Raw genomic sequence first — 20646 nt, forward strand, 5'->3', positions numbered from 1 at the left:
CAGGAGGCCAAGCTCCATTGTGAGAGGAAAGAGGGAAAAAAAAAAAAAAAAAGGAGACACAAGTCCCAGATGACTTATATCCCACTTAGAAGTAGCTTTCCCACCCATTGATTCACTATCAAGTCTTTCTCTCCTTATAAAAGCCCTTTGTGCCCCCCCCCCCCAATTTCCAAGGATATTTCATATCTAGGCTCCTGTCTTTGCAAATGATTCTTGCCAATTTTCAGATTAGTTCTTTTATACATAGAGTGGTTTGAAATAAACTTGCAAAAACATTGATTATGGAATGCCTGCTCCCTGAATTAGCTCTGCTGGGTGCTGGTGATAAACAGATGCAACAAGGCATGGTTTTTACTTCCAGAACTTCTCAATGAGCTCACAAAAATGTTCACATGCAGTTTGCAAAGGATAGAGAGTAATGACCCACATACCCTTTTGATATACTGCACCACCTCCTGGATGTAGGACCGGATCATCTCTGTCTTCTCCCTGAGGCAAATGATGCATAGACCATTACACCAACTCATCTGGAACCTCAGACTTTTAGATGAAAGTTTATGAACTTTTAACATTCTTATTGCTACTGTGAGGAAGGTATAATTTGTCAGCCGCTGGACGAAGGCTAGGTTCCTCCTAAGGCATGAGCTCTGTTTTCATGAAGTGCTCTGAATGAAGGTTGCCTGACAATTTGGACAGTGGGCATTTGGTCATTTCCTGAAGCTCTTTACTTTCTATCTATAAGGCTTTGGGTGTGCCTCAATATTTTATTGAACTACCCTTTGTTTGATATAATTCACTGTTAAATTGAAAAACCAGCCTCAACCTCAAAGCAAAGCCTGTCCAAGGAAGCGGGCGTGACCCTGGTCCTTGGAAAGACCCACACAGCACTCCTAGGCACATACCCACCCTGCTGAGTTGTTTATCTACAAATAACAGGAGAGATCTGGGCCAGGTGTCCCTGACTCAGTCAGGCTAGGTGGGGACCCATAGCAACCCCCTAGCAGCCACCAATCAGCATGAGACCTGGAAAATACCTGGGATGCCAGATGATCCTCCCAACAGTTTATGGTGGTTGATAACATACTGGGAAACCATGTAGTTCAGCTCGTACATCCCTCATGGCTTAAACCAATGAGTTCAAACGAATCTCCCTCTTATACTGACCAATCACCCCTACCCAACTTGTTCCCGCCAGTGAATGTGCTAATCATGTTTTAGAGTTGTTTTATGATTTTCCCGCAGTGTGTGATGATTTGCTAAGAGATGCTATGATGTATGTGAAGTCCCTGCCTTCTCCAAAGACTGTATAAAACTGCTGCAAACCCTAGGCTCGGGGCTCTCAGCGTCATCAGTTGCTGTGTGTGTGCAGAGGACTGAGCTAGCTCCCAATAAACACCTCTTTGTTGCTTACATTGATCTTGGTCTCTGGTGGTCTTTTGGGGGTCCCGAATTCGAGCATAACAAAATCCCTTACAAAGGGGATCATTTGAAAGGTTGATTTGAGGAGAAATTTCACAGAAGGGTCTTGCCTGGTTAAGAATCTGTTACTCTGATGAAAAACAAAATAACTCCCAGGTACAAGTATAACTGAAAGCTCGGCCCTTGTTCCCAATGCCAACTAATACCAATTTAATAAGGAGGACACGGTTTTGAGAAAAAGGAAAAAGTTGTTTTATTGCTTTGCTAGCAAAGGAGAAACACAGAGGACTCTGGTCCCTGGGGCTGTGATTCTGCCTGAAAAACCAGCCTCTACCTCAGAGCAAAGCCTGTCCAAGGACGGGATATCACCTTTGTTCTTGGAAAAACCCACAGAGCACTCCTAGGCACATTCCCACCCTGCAAAGTTGTTTATCTACAAATAACAGGAGAGATCTGCTGTGCCAGGTGTCCCTGACTCAGTCAGGCTGGGTGGGGATCCATAGCAACCCCCTAGCAGCCACCAATCAGCATGAGACAGGGAAATACCTGGGATGCCAGATGACCCTCCCAGTAGTTTATGGTGGTTGATAACATGTTGGGAAACCATGTAGTTCAGCACGTACACCCCTCTTGGCTTAAACCAATCAGTTCAAATGAATACCCCTTTTGTACTGACCAATCACCCCTACCCAACTTGTTTCCGCCAGTGAATGTGCTAATCATGTTTTAGAGTTGTTTTATGATTTTCCCGCAGTGTGTGATGATTTGCTAAGAGATGCTATGATGTATGTGAAGTCCCTGCCTTCTCCAAAGACTGTATAAAACTGCTGCAAACCCTAGGCTCGGGCCTCTCAGTGTCACCAGTTGCTGTGTGTGCACTCGGAGGACCGAGCTAGCTCACAATAAACACCTCTTTGCTGCTTACATCGATCTTGGGTCTCTGGTGGTCTTTTGGGGGTCCCGAATTCGAGCATAACATGACAATCAGAGGGCTTTTAAAGGAGTTTTTCAAAGGCTACTTGCCAGGTGTGCTCTGGTAGAGGGTACCAGGACTCCTGATGGTGTGTTAGGATTTACTTGTTAACTTGGGACATATGCACTTCCTAGATCCTGTGACAGACATCTCCTATCTGTGGAGTACAGATAACTAAAGGGAATCTTGTTCCCCGTCCCCAGGTAAGGGAGTGGGAGAGAGAAAAAGAAAAGGAAAACAGGTTCCTTTTAAAAATAAGCCTCAGAGCTATATTCAAAAGGTCAAGTGGACCACTGTAGGGGAAAGTGGATCTTTTAAACTTACTCTTCCATCTGGCTTTTGTCTTTGGATTTAGCTTCTGTTATCTTCTCCTGCCTCTTTTTATCCATTTTTTTCTTTAATTCTTTCTTCTCTCTGAAATCAAAATAGAAGTACAAGGTGAGGTGGGATTTGGCAAATCAAACGGTAACTTGTGTTTAATAAATGTATATAAGCATGCCATGGGAATGAAGGCTTACTTCTCACAGATTTCTTTGAGCTTCTTTAATTGGTTGTTCTGACACTCTTCAGCAACATCTGTCAACTTTTGAATGAGCTGGGGAAAGAAAATACCAGTTTGTTGTTTTACATGATCATAAATAGAGCTTCCTTCCCCTACACTTTCCACCCCAAATAATAGCATCTGTGGTCAGAAAATCTGTGATGAATACTTAATAATGGTTAAATTTGCCAGATATCTAACATTTTAAAAGAGGACAGAAGTTAAAACTGTCATATTATTTGGGCATATGGACTTTAATGTGAAATTTTTTTTTAATTAAACTGAATTCATTAGATTGTTGTGCAAGTTACAGCAGCTTGACTCAGGGAAAACAATGTGGAGCTCACCATGTAGAACTAGGTCCTATCTCTACCTTATGACTTACTGAAGCTGGGATTTGGGAATAGGGTCCATATTTTCTGAATCTACATTCTTGATTTTAAATGAGATTATCACTGCCTTTATTTTTTGGAGATACTATCACACTTAGAAATGAGCATGATGCAAATATAAGTTATAATCAATAGTCAATTATAATTCTTGGTTTCCAGCTTTCATTCATTGTTGAATTGGTTCAAGGATGACATGAGTTATCCATCTTATAAGCTGATGTTTGTGTCTTTGCAGCTGTTACAATGGAGCATCAGAAATTCTCTTCTGTCCTTCCATTAAATTTTGCATCAGCATGAATGTTAATTATTTAGTTATTTTGTTTCCATTTGCATATCAAACCAAGAGTCAAGGGCACAATTATTTGTTCTTCATGTCCTTGGCACTTTATATAATTCTGGAAAACTAGATGCCTAGTAAGTGCTTATCAATTACATGAAGATAATTTTGCACACTAATGTCTTCTCTTTCTTTGTTGCATTATGGAAGCTTTTGCGATTGCTCAAGTGACTATGGCCACTGGACTCAAGGCTTCTCACTGAAGCACCAAAAAGAGAGTGTGGGTTTCCTTTGAAAGGCCCTGTTGCTGTTCCCCAAAGAGAAGATTCTCCTTTTGATTAGTCTTATATAAGTGGTAATTATAATAGTGACATAGTAATATGCAGTGGAGGGTTGACCCCAGGACCACTTTAAGATACCAAATTCCATGGAGTCCTTTATTTTAAATGGTGTAGCATTGGTATATAACCTACACATATCCTCCTGTATTTTTAATTATCTCTACATCACTTATAATACCTAACACAATGTAAATGGACAAAGACCAGGTTCCTCCTGAGCTCTGTTTTCTATTTATATATAAACATATATATTTACTTATAAATATATAAATAGTTATAATATATTTTAGGGAATAATGTTAAAAAATGTTTGCATACATTTAATGCAGAAACAAGAGTTCTTTTCAAATATTTTTGAACCTGCAGATGTGGAACCCAAAGATACAGAGTTGACTGTAATCCTCATCCAGCAAATTTTCACTGATAATTTATATGTGCTACATATGTTAGGCACAATTTGGAGAGTTTTACATGCATATACTTATTTAATCTGAGAGTTGCCCTATGAGTTGGTGCTATGTCTTCACTTGAGAATTGAACACACTGACACAGAAGGTCAAGTCCTGGGCTCAGAGCCACATAGCTGGTAAGTGTCAGAGCTGGGTACAAATCCAAACAGGCTCCATGGCTCCTGGCCTTCACCACTACTCTATAGTGTCTTTTCATTATGGTATTTAAAATTGTTTTCGAAAGTCTTTGTCAAAGAGAATCAAAGAAGTCAAGGAAGAAATTCTGTTAAGAATTACAATATAGTACCCACATTCCTTTAAAACAAACATAAGGGGCTAGGGGCAGAGCATACAGCTAGAGCATCTGCTGAGCACGTGTGAAGCTCTGAGTTTGATCCTCAGCACTGCAAAAACAAATAAATAATAATCAATTAATTAAATAAGTAAATGAAAATTCGATTCATTCGTCTGTTAAGTGGCTTAAATCTAAACAAATATTACTGGGGCTTGGGCCACCAGAAAGCATATTTGATCATTCGAAAGACATTGCTTGATTGTGACTGTCATAGCAATCATGAAATATTACAGACTTGATTTTCAAGAGGTTATTCATAACTACCCCACCTTGGATACAACATCAGAATTGCTTGGAACCTTTCTGAAAGTGTAGATTCCAGGGTTGTGCCTTAGAATCGGCATTCTTGAGATCTTCCCAGGTGAGGTGGATGCTTTGCCAGACTTCTGGGGCATCTCAGTGGACTGACTGTCTCTCCCTTATCACACAGGCCACTGTTAAATCTCTGGCGATTCATTTGAATTCTGTGATAATCACACTTCTCTTTCCATGTTTTCATCTCCATTATTGTATCCGACTCCAGAATGTTTTCTTGTTTATGCCAGCATCTGCTTACATTTACTGTTTTCCTCCTACCTACTGCCCTCATTCTTAGTACTGACAACCAGTCAACCAAAATACCAGACTTGAGCTCTCACACCTTTCTTGTCCACCCAATTTGACTTTTATTTGATTTGGTGTCAGCTCCCACACAATCGCCAGCACCTCATTGCCCCGAACTCAACTTCCTCATCTCTAGAAAGGGATGATCCTTCTCTCATAGGGTGGTTGTGAAAGCTTTAAGGAAAAACACAAATACAATTCCCAATGACCACATCATGAGTCCTTAACTTGGTTTCCTCACTCTTCCTTCCAAGATCAAGCTTTACTTTCTGTGCTGTCTTCTCTCATGTGTGACAGGACACATCAGCCATTGAATTTTCCCCTCTCAAAATTCCAAAATTCTTGTCTGCACTGGATAAACTCCCTCTGCATAAAAACATGTTCCTACCATTCTGTCCTCCAAGACATGGAACACATCACACACACACACACTATTATGTATTTTCATATCTATATCTCTATAGCATATATTATATATAATATATATTTTAATGTAACTGTTAGGGGTTACTGGGGACTGAACCCAGAGGCACTCTGCCATTGGGCTACATCCCAGTCCTTTTTACTTTTTTACTTTGAGACAGGATCTTGCTAAGTGGCCCAGGCTATCCTGGAACTTGCCATCCTCCTGCTTTAGTGTTCCAAGTAGATGGGATCACAGGTCTGTGCCACCATGTGGACTTACTTGTTTTGTCCTTGACCTGTTTTTTCCATTTCTATGACTGTATATGCTCCCTCACTATCTCAATTCAGCTCCGAACATTGCTATTCACCTCATTTTGCTTTAAGATCTCAAAAACTGTTTTGTTATTAAACTTATTGGCCAGTTGTCAGGACTTAAGTTTTATTACTCCAGAGGTTCCTAAATTTTCCAGATTCACAGAGCCCTTAGGAACTCAATAATTTCTCCATGGCACACTTGGGCAAAAATGAATCAAAAAAACCCAATTTCATTTATTAAATACTTAGATCTGAGCAACATAGTAGTAGTAGTAGTTTTTATAGAGTTCAACATCTGTTGTTTAGTTTCCTTCAAAAACGTATTGGGGCTTTAGTTCAGCAGTATGTTTGCCTAGCATGCATGAAGCCCTGAGTTCAATCCCCAGCATTCTCCCAGCCAAAAACGAAAAAATCAAAAACAAACCCCCCCAAAACAAAAACAAACAACAACACCAACAACACCTCGTACCTAAAAAAATATCCCACAACTGCCAGGCTTGGTGGCGGCAGACCCGTAATCCCAGCAGCTTGGGAGACTGAGGCAGGAGGATGATGAGTCAAAAGTGAGATGCTAAGCAACTCAGCAAGACCTTGTCTTTAACAATAAAAAGTAGAGCTTGGGATGTGGTTCAGTGGTCTAGGCCCCCCCCCCCCACCTCCCAAGTTCAATCCCTAGTACCAAAAAAAAAAAAAAAATCCCATATGCCCCAGTGAGTTCAGTGTGGTGCCTGAGAGTGCCTTGGTACCAAGTTTGGGAATCATGACTTCAATGTCATGATGTTAGTGGCCAACCACACACAAGAAACTCCTTTATTCTCAAGCTCACAACTACTCCCCTTTCAACTCTCTTCAATTCAGTTCAAGATCTCCAACTGCCTGTTGACCAGTTCTACCTGATGATACCTCCCCACCATCCCTACCTCAATATTTGTACATACAAGTTCACAATTTGTCTCACACAAGACAAAACAGTATATTCTTTCATTTTTAACAGTATCATTGTTCAGCTCAAAAGTGTACATTGCCTTTGACCTCCCTCTTTGGGCCTTTCACACAGAATGGGTAATAGAGATTTGCTCATTTCTCCTGTCACCTGTATCTCATGGCTGTGTGGCAACAGAACTCTGGTTCTGATCATTATTAACTCCCTTCTGGACACGCCAAGGATTTCCTTCCTTCCTTTAGTCCCTCCTCAGCTCTTCTTCATCCCAGATAGTCTTCTTTTTAGATGTCCCAAAGACATAACTGGCTCTTTGTCTTCAAATATGACACGCTCCAGTTCTGAATTTCCTTTCCCACACTAGCATTCATCATATCCAATAAAGTAGATTATATTTTGTTCACAGAACTATCCAGACACACACCTATGTTCATACTTTATCTCATGTTCCCTTCCCCTTCCCCTCAATGATACTCCCTTGTGAATATGACACAGCTCAGATATAGATCATTCTCTTGATGAGAAAAAGTTGTCTTGAGCTGTGCTGCTATCATTGCTTCTGACTGGGGAGTGGACACCAGCCCAGGTCTCCTTCTTCCATGTCCTTTCCTTTCTGAACCTACCCTTGGGGATTCTTCCCCTTTTTTCTTTCAATTGGCTTTTCTATAAGTATCAATTGCAGACACTTATCTTTTGTAATAAAAACTTCATTATTGTTCTATAAGAGGATGTCACTCTTGTGATATCCCTTTCTTTCTTTCTTTCTTTCTTTCTTTCTTTCTTTCTTTCTTTCTTTCTTTCTTTATTCTGACTCTCAGGCTCTACACAAAATAGGCGCTTACAAATAATAATGGTTCAGGAAATAATTATGAACAAAATCTCTTCAGTTTTGAAGCTACACTGACTCCAACCTCAGAGTTAGCTAGGGAACTTTACACACCCACAATGGACTATCTTATTGGAAACTTTTTTTTTTTAGTTGTCAATGGACCTTTATTTTATTTTATTTATATGTGGTGCTGAGAATCAAACCAAGTGCCGCACACATGTTAGGCAAGTACTCACTCTATCACTGAGGTATAACTCCTTAAAAAGTATTACAAGCTAGGTTTTGTTCACAGAGAAACAAATGCCTTCATGTAATATCTAGATGTATTTTTTTTTTTTTTTTGGTGGGGAGGATACCGGGGATTGAACTCAGAGGGATTCAACCACTGAGCCCAATCCCCAGCCCTATTTTGGACTTTATATTTAGAGACAGGGTCTCACTGAGTTGCTTAGCACTTCCCTCTTGCTGAGGCTGGCTTTGAACTCTGGATCCTCCTGCCTCAGCCTCCTGAGCCACTGGTATTACAAGTGCGCACCACTGCGCCTGGCTAGATGTATTTTTAAAAATATGACTTTTGCCTGTGACTAATGAAAATGGGGTTTCCCTAGAATCTCAAAGAATATGTTTTTAAAGGACAACACCTCTGCTCATATGACAAATATGCAAAAGTCTGTCTAGTGTGCACTTCTGGGTCTCTCCTACTCTTCCTCTCTACAGACCCTTCCCTGTGACACTCTGCCTTTCCCGGCTATTTTTGTAAAAGATCATTGCTTTTGTTGTAATTCTGCCAAGCGGCATTTCCTATTTTCATTTAAACTGTGGCTCCTTAAGTTCCAGGAGACAGAATGATTAATACTATGACATTGTTAAGAGTATGCCATTGTTGTTAAACTCATATTAAACTGGCAATGAGAATATATTTGTACATCAATAACTGATCTCTTTCCTACCCTATAAAGAGAGGTTTCTGGACTCACTTGTGGTTTTCTCTACCCAATACTACTTCTCTGGGAAGAACTTCCTCTGCTTTCTGACTGTCTGGCATGATGCCCATGAAAGCTGCTATGTCTTTTAACTCCCATCTCTTGGCCAAGGTTATGGGTCCAGGGGAGGCAATAATAAACCTTGGGTAATTTCTCAAAGGCTGCAAGCTTGGCCAATCATATGGCCCAAGATCTTTCCTACATATCAATGGAGAAAGGAAGAAAACAGTTTGGTGCCCATGTCTGCTGATAAAGGGAAAGCTCATCTGCTGGTTTGGAAAAAACTAAAAATATTATGCAGAGAAAAGCAAAAGTTGGGGGCGGAGAGAATGCTTAGGAGCTATAGAAAGTTCTATAGAATGGCACACTATCCCTTCCCTTTCCTTGGTTTGGATAGTCAATCTCTTCTTACAAATTAAAAATTTCTGTACTTATCATCAAATAAGATGAAGAATATCTGGGTTTTAATCCAAAGTTTATATTGCATAACGTATGAAAATAGAACCCAGAAGAGTGATTTTCACACAGCAATTGAAGGGCTTTTTAACTAACATAAGGGCAGAGCACACTGACTTTTGATGTATTTATTAGTAGACATACTTTTAAAAGAAATGCCTGTTCAAAAAAAAAAAAAAAAACTACTCAATAATTTATTAGCCACAAACCTCATTGAAACTAAACTGTCATTATAGATAGAAAAGAAGCAAAGATTAATTTTAGAATTCTAGGAAATAAACCAAGAGGGTACATGGTAAACTGAAATTCTGTAAACAACATTTAGTTTTAACTTTTGGTATAATTTTTGTTTTGCTGCTCCAAAGAAACAGATACATCTCAATTACTTTGCTTATTTGTTTACTACTCATGACAACTCTCCTAGATAAATGTCCCAAATCTTTTAAGGAGTCGAAAGAAAAGCCTTGGGGAATCAAATTTTATGCTTGTTATCAACTCCATGCTAAATTTCACTTGGTTTAGTCATTTGAGGGTGAGAAAATGGTTTCCATGGAAGAGAATAATTCCCTGATGCTAAATCAAAAGGAATTAAAAAAAAATGTGTGGACAGAAGTTGGAGTATTTGGAGTCTCTTCTGAGAAGGATAATTTTGGAAAATGGGCAGAGGCCAAGTAGAGAAGAGTCACATTTTGGGCACAATACATCTTCCTTCCCCATCCATGAATATCCGAAGAATGTCTCTTCTTTGATGCTGGTCGGAGCTGCCACTCCTGAGTTTTCACTATAAATTGTTTTTCTATAAAAAATTAAGTTGCCATGCAGCTGAACTAAGTCATGATATAAAAACCAAACACATTACTGGTGATTTATAAATGAGGTGGATGCTTATTCTGGGGTGTGTGTTCTGGCTATTCAAATTGATAAACACTCATTCATTTATGCAATACATATCTACTGAGCACCTATGATGTGCCAGAATAATGGAGATCCATCAGCAGACATAGGGCCATGTCCCACTGGAGATGGTTTCCTCCATTCTCCCTTTTTTTCAAGAGAATATCTTGGTCAAAAAGGGCAACCATCTTAATCATTCTCTGAGATACTCTTTCATACTTACCAATTATCATTTTTTATTTTCCTTAGCTGAATAGAATTTACGTGGTTTCTCCACCATTTGACCCAGCTATCCTGCTCCTTGGCTTATACCCAAAGGACTTAAAAACACAAACTACAGGGACACAGTCATATCAATGTTTATAGCAGCACAATGCACAATAGCTAAATTGTGGAACCAACCCAGATGCCTTTCAGTAGATGAGTGGATAAAGAAAATATGGTATATATATACAATGGAACATCACTCAGCATTAAAAGAGAATAAAATCATGGCATTTTCAGGTAAATGAATGGAGTTAGAGAATATAATGCTAAGTGAAGTAAGCAAAAAAAAAAGGATTTATGTGGTTTCTTATTTGAACCTAAGTGCCCCACCCCCGAACCTGCTGAGTGCTGGGGAATCAAACCCAGGACCATTACAAGCTAAGCAGCACTCTACCACTGAGCTACACCTTTAGCCATGAATCTAAATGCTTAAATGATCCTAGTGGGTAGGGAAACAAAAATGAAAATTTCACTGAGACTCCTACTCAATGTTAAATAAGTTTATCCAACGAACTCATAACATTTTAAATTCTTTTTCACTTTTAAATTATGTCAATATAAATGCCAGTTCTTTAGCTCTCTGGGAAATGTAAATGGGTCAATGAAAAAATCTTTCCTTTGACTCAAAATATTTTAAAACTTGTTTTAAAAAAATCAAGAAGTTGGATAAAGGGAGCTAGAGTTTAGATGTATTGTTTTATCAGCATAGGTTTTTGCTTGGGTTATACCATCTCAATGTTCTCATTCTTGTTTCCTATTCAGTAAAATATCAGGACAAAATCATCTCTAAGAGTTCCTTTGTTAAGTTATAAAACAATGAACATAAGTATGATTTTAGAATTCAATTATGGCTTAAAATATTATAAAAAATACTAAAAACCAGGCATTTATGGCCGTGAAATGTTCATGAAATATTATTTTTATGCTACAAAAAGTTTCATTTAAAATGGCTCATATACAAGTCAGGCAAGGTGGAGTGTTCTTACAGTTCCAGCTATATGGGAGCCTGAGCCAACAGGATCACTTGAGCCCAGGAGTTCCAGATCAATCTGGGCAGCATTATGAGACTAAATCTCATTAAATTTTGTTTTAAATTTAACTTTAAATAAGAACTTAGAATAGACCACAGAATTATCCCCTTTGTAACTATAAATGTTAATGAGGGTGTTTACAAAAGTTATTGAAAACCAGGTGCAGGCCAGGTGTGGTGGCACACTTCTGTAATCCTAGCAGCTCAGGAGGCTGAGACAAGAGGATCCTGAGTACAAAGCCAGCCTCAGCAGTGGTGAGGTGCTAAGCAACCCAGTGAGACCCTGTCTCTAAATAAAATGCAAAATAGGGAAATAAGGCTGGGGATGTGGCTCAGTGGTTGAGTGATCCTGAGTTTAAAAAAAATAAAAAAGAAAAGCTCAGAATTCATAAATGATGCAATTATTTGATTAAAATAGAAAAAAATGAGAAAATGTTTGCATCTGAACTAATTAAACGAGATCATATCTGATTAAAACTGAGGAGAAAAGATGCCAGACAAACCACTAAAACTTTAGCAAAAGGCTTCATAATTCTAAAAGAGGTTAAGGCCACTTAATTTAGAATAAATTAAGCAAGTATTACTTAACACTTAGATGGAGGAAGGTAGCAATAATGTTCAAATGGATACTTTCAAATAATTGTAAAAGGGGATCTAACTAGAGGAGACAAGACTTGGTTTGTTTTTTTTAACTAAACTGGGACAAAAAACATGGGCTCTCAACAGTCTATTTGAAGAGTAGGTCCAGAAGAGCTGCCCATGAAGATAAATACTGTGTCAATCATCTTTTTTCTTAATGCAAAATATGTCATTTCAACATCCCTCACTTGCCAGATGTAATGCAATGATTCCTATAATTCCAGAGGGCACAAAATAAATAATCAGGCTTGTGGATTTTATTTTGGAATTTTCCTTTACAGCAGAATCTCTTTGGTTCCTGAAGTTTCTTTTAAGTTGACACAAATCAGTCGTTCTTTGCTTTGCTTTTGGATTTGGTTCTATTTATTGCCTTTCCCCCTTAATCTTCTCTAGTCAACAATTAACATCATAAAAAAATACATTAAGATAATATATATTGTGCACAAAAATAAAGAAAAACCAAAGTTGAAAAATCTATTGTTTCAATCTAAAATCCCTAATTATTATTTTAATATATCCAAGTTAGATCATCTCTATATTCTATAATTTAAGGGAAACTTGCATTACAATTGGAGAAAGACTTTATAAGCATTCTTGTCCAATTTTTTTAAATTTTAGAAATAGTGATATAGACACTCAAAATGGTGAAATAATATAGTTAAAGTTATGTAGGTGAAAATAAAAATTATTTGTCCTCACACAAAATCCTTTGCAAATTATACTATCATGAAGAAAGATGATTATATTCTATTTTGTTAAATTTCCTTGGATGATTTTTATTGAATCTGATATTCAAACTATAAGGGGCTGTACACAGATTTTTTCCCCGCCAAAATAGTTCCAGTTCTATACTACTCCCTGTATCTGCATTCTTTACATTGTGACTTACAGCTGCTCTCTACAAGAGATAGGGCACATTTCCTTGGCCCCTAACTCCAGGCAAGTTTTATGACTTGCTTCTGTCAACAGAATGAGAAACAAGTGATAAGATCTGTACAAGACCTTGCACACTTCCACTTGCTCTCAATTGGAATCCTTTCCAACTTCTGTTTGAACAAGCCCAGGCAGCAAGCCTGTTGGATGGTGAGAGACAGTGGATCAATCACCTGCACTGACACAGCTGATAATTAGCCAAACCCCAGGAGTAGGGCTTGCTGTGACTGGCAGCTGAATGTAAGAAACAGGCATAAGCCCAACCAAGACAGCATGAACCATCCAGTTGTGTCAAACCCAAATTGCTGACACACAGAATCATGAGCTAAATAAATGGTTGTTTTAATCCAATAAGTTTTAGGGTACTCACTATGCAAAAATCTAACTGTTAAAGATGGGCATACTAGTAAAACAGGGAATGCTTGTGAACAGGTCATTTGTAGAAAAAAGAAATGCAAAAAGCCAGTGCACATATGGAAATATGCTCATCCTTCCTCATAAGTAAAGCAATATAATTTAAGGTAAATACAATTTTCAGCCATTTTGTCTGGAGTAATTTGTTTTTAAAGATAAAACTCTAGAAAGATATAGATATCAGACATTGTGATAGTGTACATTGACAAAACTTTTTTGGAGAGCAATTTTCCAGAAATTCTAGAATAATGTTCTCTATAACATTAGTGTAATAACATCAATAATAAAAGAGAATAAACACAGCTCAAAATTACATCGGTAGGGAATTGAATAAATAAATTAAACTACAATCATACAATGAAATAATACAAAGTCATTGAGCAACATTAAAAAGCATGACAGAAAAAAACTGCCCATGACATAATGCTTAAGCAAAAGGAGCAGACTGTAGACAGTATATAGATTTGGATTGTGTGTGTGTGTGTGTGTGTGTGTGTGTGTAGAGAGAGAGAGAGAGAGAGAGAGAGAGAAACACCAACACCATTAGGATAATGATCAGAAAATTCACAAATAACACATTTAACAATTGCTTTTTCCTTATTTCACTACTAAAATCTTTTACTCATTTGTCATTTTTTTTTTTTGTTTAGGAAAGCATAACCATTAATCTCTCAAGAAAAATTACCCTAGGTTAAAGCCAGAATATCAGAGGAAGACAGATAACACTACATTATCAATAGAGATTACGTCTGCATTGCAATTGCCCCTGGCATATATACTTCAGCTGGGTGACCTCAAAAGGAAGGAAATGCAAGAGCATTTTCCAGACAGCTGGAACAACATGTGGAGCTGATACGAATCATCAAAGGAAGATGATGAGTTCCCTCAAGCTGCAGCAGGATGTCAATAGCTATAATACACATTTATATGTGATGTATAAATTTATTAGCCAATTCATGTATTGCACCAAAATAGCAAGGGTTCATGAAAAGCAATGTTTTCTGTGCTTGTTATTTCTCTTCTTTACAGTTGAAAGAGGTGAGAATTATTCCATTCTCCACTGGGCAGATGAGAACATTTAAGGGAACAGTGTCCTAAAATGAGGACATTTGATTCTAGAGCCCTACTCATTGCTATCACATTTTGATGTTGCCATTTAATTTATAGCCCATAAGTATTTTCCCAGAGATTTCAGTCTGAAACATAGTATTCAGTCTACTGGGATTGGCAGGGAAATGGGGAACTCAGGTTAGTGGGTACTAATGTTGGTTTGGGGTTTTGGAATGATTGTTGGTGTGACAGCCAAGAGGATCTGTAACAAGACTATGAGGTACCAAGGTCAAGGGGAAGTAAGGGAGAAATGGATGGATTAGAATGGATTAGAATACATGGAGGAGCTGGTGTGGTGGTATAGCTCAGTGGTACAGTGATTGTCTAGCATGCATAAGGCCTTAGGCATGATCCCCAGCACAGAGAAAGAGAGAGGGGTGCTGAGGGAGAGAGGGGAATAGAAGAAAGAAAGAAAAGAAAAAGAAAGGAAGGAAGGGTTTATTAATTTATAATGCTAGGATATTATGTTGATTCATAGTTAGTAAATTTATAGAGTTTGTCAGTTTATAAAGTTAGGAAAATTATTGCTACATGTTTGCTTTCATTTATTAGAACTATTAGTTACACATACTCCCTGAATGTGTGCAGCAATCACGTCTTACATTTAATTGATTTTTATTTCTATCTATCAGAGTGTTGTACAAATATGAAGTGTTCAGTAAACATCTGTGAAGTAATTTATTAATTCTATGGCTTTTCTATTGATTCTTGATCTGTGGGTACCAGCATTGAAATGTATAATCCTTAGCCAAAGCACATTAGTATTTAATCCTCAAAGAAATTCTGGGAGATGAAATATCTCTTGCTTAATTTTTCTCATCACTCAAATATTCCTTTTTACCTGGGGCCTACTCACTTTTTAATTACATTTCCATTGGTCTGATTTAGCCTGAGAAACCTGCTCATCACTCAAAACCACCACCAAAGAGAACTGAAACTTCTGGGTACCTTTCAGTTAAAAAGATTCCCTGGCAGAATAATTTCTAGTTATTACAAGTGAAGCTGATAGGTAGATCTGGTATACATATAGCAGCTAAAGGCATGTAGAATAAACTGTGGATGCCCCCAAGTGGCCATGAAATAACATTGTGTTGTTCTAAATCCAAAGTGTTCCAGCCATTGACTTCTTAATAAAGGTCTGTACTTGTTTGTTCAAAAGGCATTGGGAATTCACTGAAGCCCAAATCCACAATCATAGTGTAGAAGAAATGAGCATTTTGAATACATTGCTTACATTTTTCCAAAAGGGCCAGGCTGACATAGAAATGTACTTATTTTTTTTTCTGAATTCTAAAATGCAAATCAAAACTATTCTAAGATTTCACCTCACTCCAGTTAGAATGGCAGCTATTATGAATAAAAACAACAATAAGTGTTGGCAAGGATGTGGGGGAAAAGTTACACTCATACACTGCTGGTGTGACTGCAAATTGGTGCAGCCAATATGGAAAGCAGTATGGAGATTTCTTGGAAAATTGGGAATAGAAGCACCATTTGACCCAGTTATCCCTGTCCTCAGTCTATACCCAAAGGACTTAAAAACAGCATACTAGGGGCTGGGGATGTGACTCAAGCAGTAGCGCTCTCGCCTGGCATGCGCGGGGCACTGGGTTTGATCCCCAGCACCACCTAAAAATAAAATAAAGATGTTGTGTCCACCAAAAACTAAAAATAAATATTAAAAAAATTCTCTCAATCTCTCTCTCTCTCTATCTCTCTCTTAAAAAAAAAAAACAGCATACTACAGGGTCACAGCCACATCAATGTTTATAGCAGCACAGTTCACAATAGCTAAACTGTGGAGCCAACCTACATGCCCTTCAATAGATGAACAGATAAAATTTTAAAATGTATACCACCTCCTCTGCTTCTTGGGTGAGGTTTTCCCATTTATAAGTTTGTCTGGACCTTTAAACCAACCTGCTCCTTCAGGAGAAAACCTACTGAGTTGATTTTCACACCCTTATTACTGGAATTACATATGCTGCTTTTTATCTAGATATTGCTCCTAGAGTGTTGGATTTTTCAGTTCTTTTCTGTGATTTCTGCATCCCATTTCTGCAGCTCACGTTCACTCCTCCCAATAGGCCTTCTTGGGAAATCTAGACTTCTGTTTTTAATCTATATTCAGTATTCTTATTTTGGAAATCTCCTATGAATATTAGGATATTCTCTTACTCTGCCACAGTCTTTTTTTTGTGAAAAAAAAAATTGCCATGTTTCTTTTCTTGGAAAATGGAGTCTTGCTCAAGGGTTGGGTCCCTGGGGAAACTCCAGGTGATTGTGGCTGGGTTTTGTAGACTTCTAAGTAACATTCATTCTATTGGTGAACTTGAGTCATCTGCTGGTGAATGCCACTTCTCAACCTCTTGGTCCACGGTTGGCTTGAACTGCCCCTGCCTGGAGGACCAGTTCTCACCATGTCCAGGACAAAACAGACCCAGAGTGGTCACTGTGACTTTAGATCATGTCAGTCCACTGTTCAAAACTTTCAACAGTTCCCACCTCACTCCAAGTGAAACACAGTGGCCTTAGAAAAGCCTAAAGACCAAGAAGATGTGTCTCCCACCCCAAAAGTTCTATCACTCTAACTTGACACCTTATAATCTTTCTCAGACAGAGCTACCCTGCTCTATCTGGCCCACTCTTATCCCAGAGTCTATGTGTGTCATATCTTCTGCCTAGAAAAATCTTCCTCCATGTGTTGTAGGGGTCATTCCTTTGCCTCCTGACTCACATGCTGCTTTCTCAGCAAGTCCTTCCCCACCTATTTATTTCCTTTAAAAATGTAAACCCACTCTTCATCCTGCCCCAGTCTCCGCTCCAACTTCTCTATTTATGATAGTTTTTTTTTTCTTTTAAGCCCTTATTTCTACCTAGTATACGGCATATTTTTGCCCACTTATTTGTTTTTGTTCTTGTTTAGGGACTTTGGCATGGAAAGTGAATTATAAGAGGCACCTACATAATGGTCCTAAAGTAGGGGCTCCAGCATCAGAAGACCAAAAATCAAATCCCCCAAATACCAGTTTCTAGTTGTGGAACCCTGGAAAAGTAAAAAAATGTTTCTATTTTCTCTATTTTTTTTAAAAAAAAAAACACAAAATGGGCTGAAAATAGTAACAAAGGCCAGTGGTATGAGAATTAAGTTTCCATAAATGACTTGGTTTATGGCCCCATGGTGAGGGTCCAATGCACAGTTGCTACTTTTATTCTTATAATCATTATATTCTAGAGTAGTAGGCCTGGGTCACTCAGTGAAGAAAGTCACATGGCCATGATCATGGCTGGGTCTCAAAGCCATTATCTCCCATTAAAACTGGTATTGCCTTTCTCAGGTCTGTCAAGGCAATCCCCTCCTCACACCCAAACCAAGCTCAGCCAGACTGTTCTTTCACTGCTTCCATCTTATTTTGGAAGTTCAAAACAAGGTGAGCCATCAAAATTATGTGAAGATTGTTAAAAACAAAGCTCTGATACTCCTTTAGGGTACCAGGAAGTGGTTCTCAAAGCATGTTCCTAGGAACAGAAGTATAATCAACACTACCTCTACAAGACTCCTGTTGAATTAAAATTTGGATAGGGCTTAACAATGTATCTATTAACAAATTTTCCAGGTTATCTTGACTTACACTTATGTTGAGAATAACTGGTCAAGTGGAGTCTGGCTTTTGATAACCCATTCATATGAATCCTTTGCATATTATCATGGAGGTGTAAGTACTCACAGTGATCCCCTTTCACACAGTAATGGCTAAACCATCTGCAGATTTCCAACCATATAAGCAGAAACAGCCTCAGAATTCTATATGTGCAGACCCTCAGCAAGAAATTGACAGATCATAGAAATACCTCTTACAACACATTTCCTCTGGATTCACTGCTTTAATTTTTATTAAGATTACTCATTTGATTTGTTTTTGAGGCTACTTCCCTTTCTGGGAAGGTTATCTGCGCAGGATGTCTGTACCTGCTCTCTATTTTCAATCCATAACACTCCATATGCAAAATATGGCACATCTTCAACCTTCCCTGCCGCAGTCTGGCTGGGCACAAAATCACGAGCCACTCAAGCAGGAACAGACTTTATTTTCAAAACTCCCGCGAATGCCATGCACAAGGCCTTCTCCCGGGACACACTACACCAATAGGAAATCCGTCCTCCGGAATTCCCTCCTACTGAACTTCCCCAACCAATGGGAACTCTCCGGGAGTCCCGAGAGAGCTCCAAAGGAGCAAGCCAAGGCGGACAGCAGGGGTCTAATCTCCAATTGAATGCACATCTTAACATAATCATTATCATCTCAATGGCTTGCTGGCATCAACCAAAAATGCCATGCATCATTCCTACTGGGCTATGGCTCTTAGCACTTCCGCAAGAGAATCCACTTTGTTTTCAAGACTACTTTATTGCTGAATTTATTTAATATAGCTGGTTTTAAATATTAATTATGTCCCTACTGTGTGTCAAGACCTCAACAAGGGAGAAAATGTCACAATCCATGAAAAAAAAAAAATGGTGATGGTGGTGGGAAGTGAAACTGATCTTTAACGGAGGGGATGGTGTTTGTCTCCATAGGGAGTCCCAGAAATTGGAAAGATGACATTTCCTATCAGTCCTTGGTCCTTCAGATGTTGACTCTTTAAAATGTAGGACAGTGAGCTGTGCATTTTTTTTTTCATTTCTTGAGAAGCTCAGTGATACAGAAAATGTTAGATTTACTTGCAGCATGTTCTTAATTTTGTTAAGTAAGGCTAAGAATTTATTTACTTTCCTGTGCAATTTCCAAAGATACCCCCAAAACCCATATCCCCCAAATGAGTTAGGGTCAATAAAAACAATAAAGCATAGCCACATTGAGGGAATAGAGAAGAGCTTAGTGAAGATGGTAGAATCATGGAGTGTAGAAAATATTAGCATGATAGACAACTGGTGGCCTCCATGGTCTCCCAAGATGGTACCATTCGCACCTGCCCTTGTGCCCTTTGAATTACGCCAGAGCATAAAACATTTTCTATAGGAAAGAGATTTCAGTCACCCAAACATAAATCATGTTTCTTGGGCTTACCAGTTTAATATGTTCTCGCTTCTGGTATTTTTCACTATAATATTGTTCTTGCCGAAGATTAAGCAGCTGCTGCTGTTGTTTGTCCTTCAGGTCTATTAACTTCTGGGTCATTTCGGCATCCAGGGCAGCAAGATCTTGCTCAATTGTCGATGAGCCATGGTCAGGGCTGCTGGGCTCTGATCTGCAAAGACACAAAGCTTGGCTCACAAAGCATACAGGTGGTAATAAAGCACAGGGAAGGCTGTCTGCAAGAGTTCCTCCTAGAGAAGCCATCGTGTTTGGAAATGAATATTTTGATAAGCCCAATGTTGAATTCAATAATATTGGAAATAATTTTTTGATAAGCCACTTGTTCTAGAGGATGAGACCTCAAAGACAAGTTTGGCAACAGAAGATCTTAAATTACAGAAACAAATGAAATTTGTGTTGCTCCAGGAAGAGGCAGGGGCCAAAAAGAAAAGGAAGCTCAGGAAGCCAGGAAGCTAAGAGTCCTAACCAAGCCAGGAAGCTGAGAGTCCTAACTGTAGGGGTGGTGAGAATGATAATCCTGTTTGGGAAAAACACTGTCTAGTAAAGGTTTTTGAGACCTTCCTCTTATTTACTTACTTGATTTTAATGTGGCATGTACAATGTCATCCCAGCTCCATTTTCTCTCTAAAAACTTTTTACTATGTTGAGTGAATTCTCTTGGGGAAGGTTGAAGATGTGCCATATTTTGCATATGGAGTGTTATGGATTGAAAATAGAGAACAGGTACAGACATCCTGTGCAGATAACCTTCCCAGAAAACTTCTGAGTTCTGTTTCTTAAAGATTCTTAATAGCAAGGGCACATTATAAAATATGGTTCTTTGGGGGCTGAATCAACTTAATTGATATCAGTGAGGTCAGGGCACATGACAGTCAGTGTAGGTAATAAATGATTGTGTCAGAAAGATGGGGGCTAATTCAGGAGGAAATGAAATGCTAATATCTATAAAGCCTTCCCCCTTCTCCTCCACCAGTTGCCAAGG

General features: G+C 38.6%; 1 protein-coding gene across 3 annotated transcripts in view; it reads right to left on the reverse strand.

Annotated features, from left to right (window-relative positions):
* The window catches only part of Plcb1 (phospholipase C beta 1), a 722370-nt gene that overhangs the window by 88630 nt on the left and 613094 nt on the right, over positions 1-20646 (reverse strand). For all 3 annotated transcript variants that reach the window (XM_058575379.1, XM_046433107.2, XM_046433108.2), the window contains 4 exons: positions 19635-19815; positions 2911-2987; positions 2717-2806; positions 432-489 (listed from right to left, as the gene is read on the reverse strand). In XM_058575379.1, coding sequence (XP_058431362.1) covers positions 432-489; positions 2717-2806; positions 2911-2987; positions 19635-19815 — 406 coding nt within the window. The remainder of the gene's footprint in view (positions 1-431; positions 490-2716; positions 2807-2910; positions 2988-19634; positions 19816-20646) is intronic.

The sequence above is a fragment of the Marmota monax genome, unplaced genomic scaffold, assembly GCF_021218885.2.
Source record: "Marmota monax isolate L192 unplaced genomic scaffold, Marmota_monax_Labrador192_F-V1.1 WCK01_AAM20220418_F8-fsc00014, whole genome shotgun sequence".
NCBI lineage: Eukaryota > Metazoa > Chordata > Mammalia > Rodentia > Sciuridae > Marmota > Marmota monax.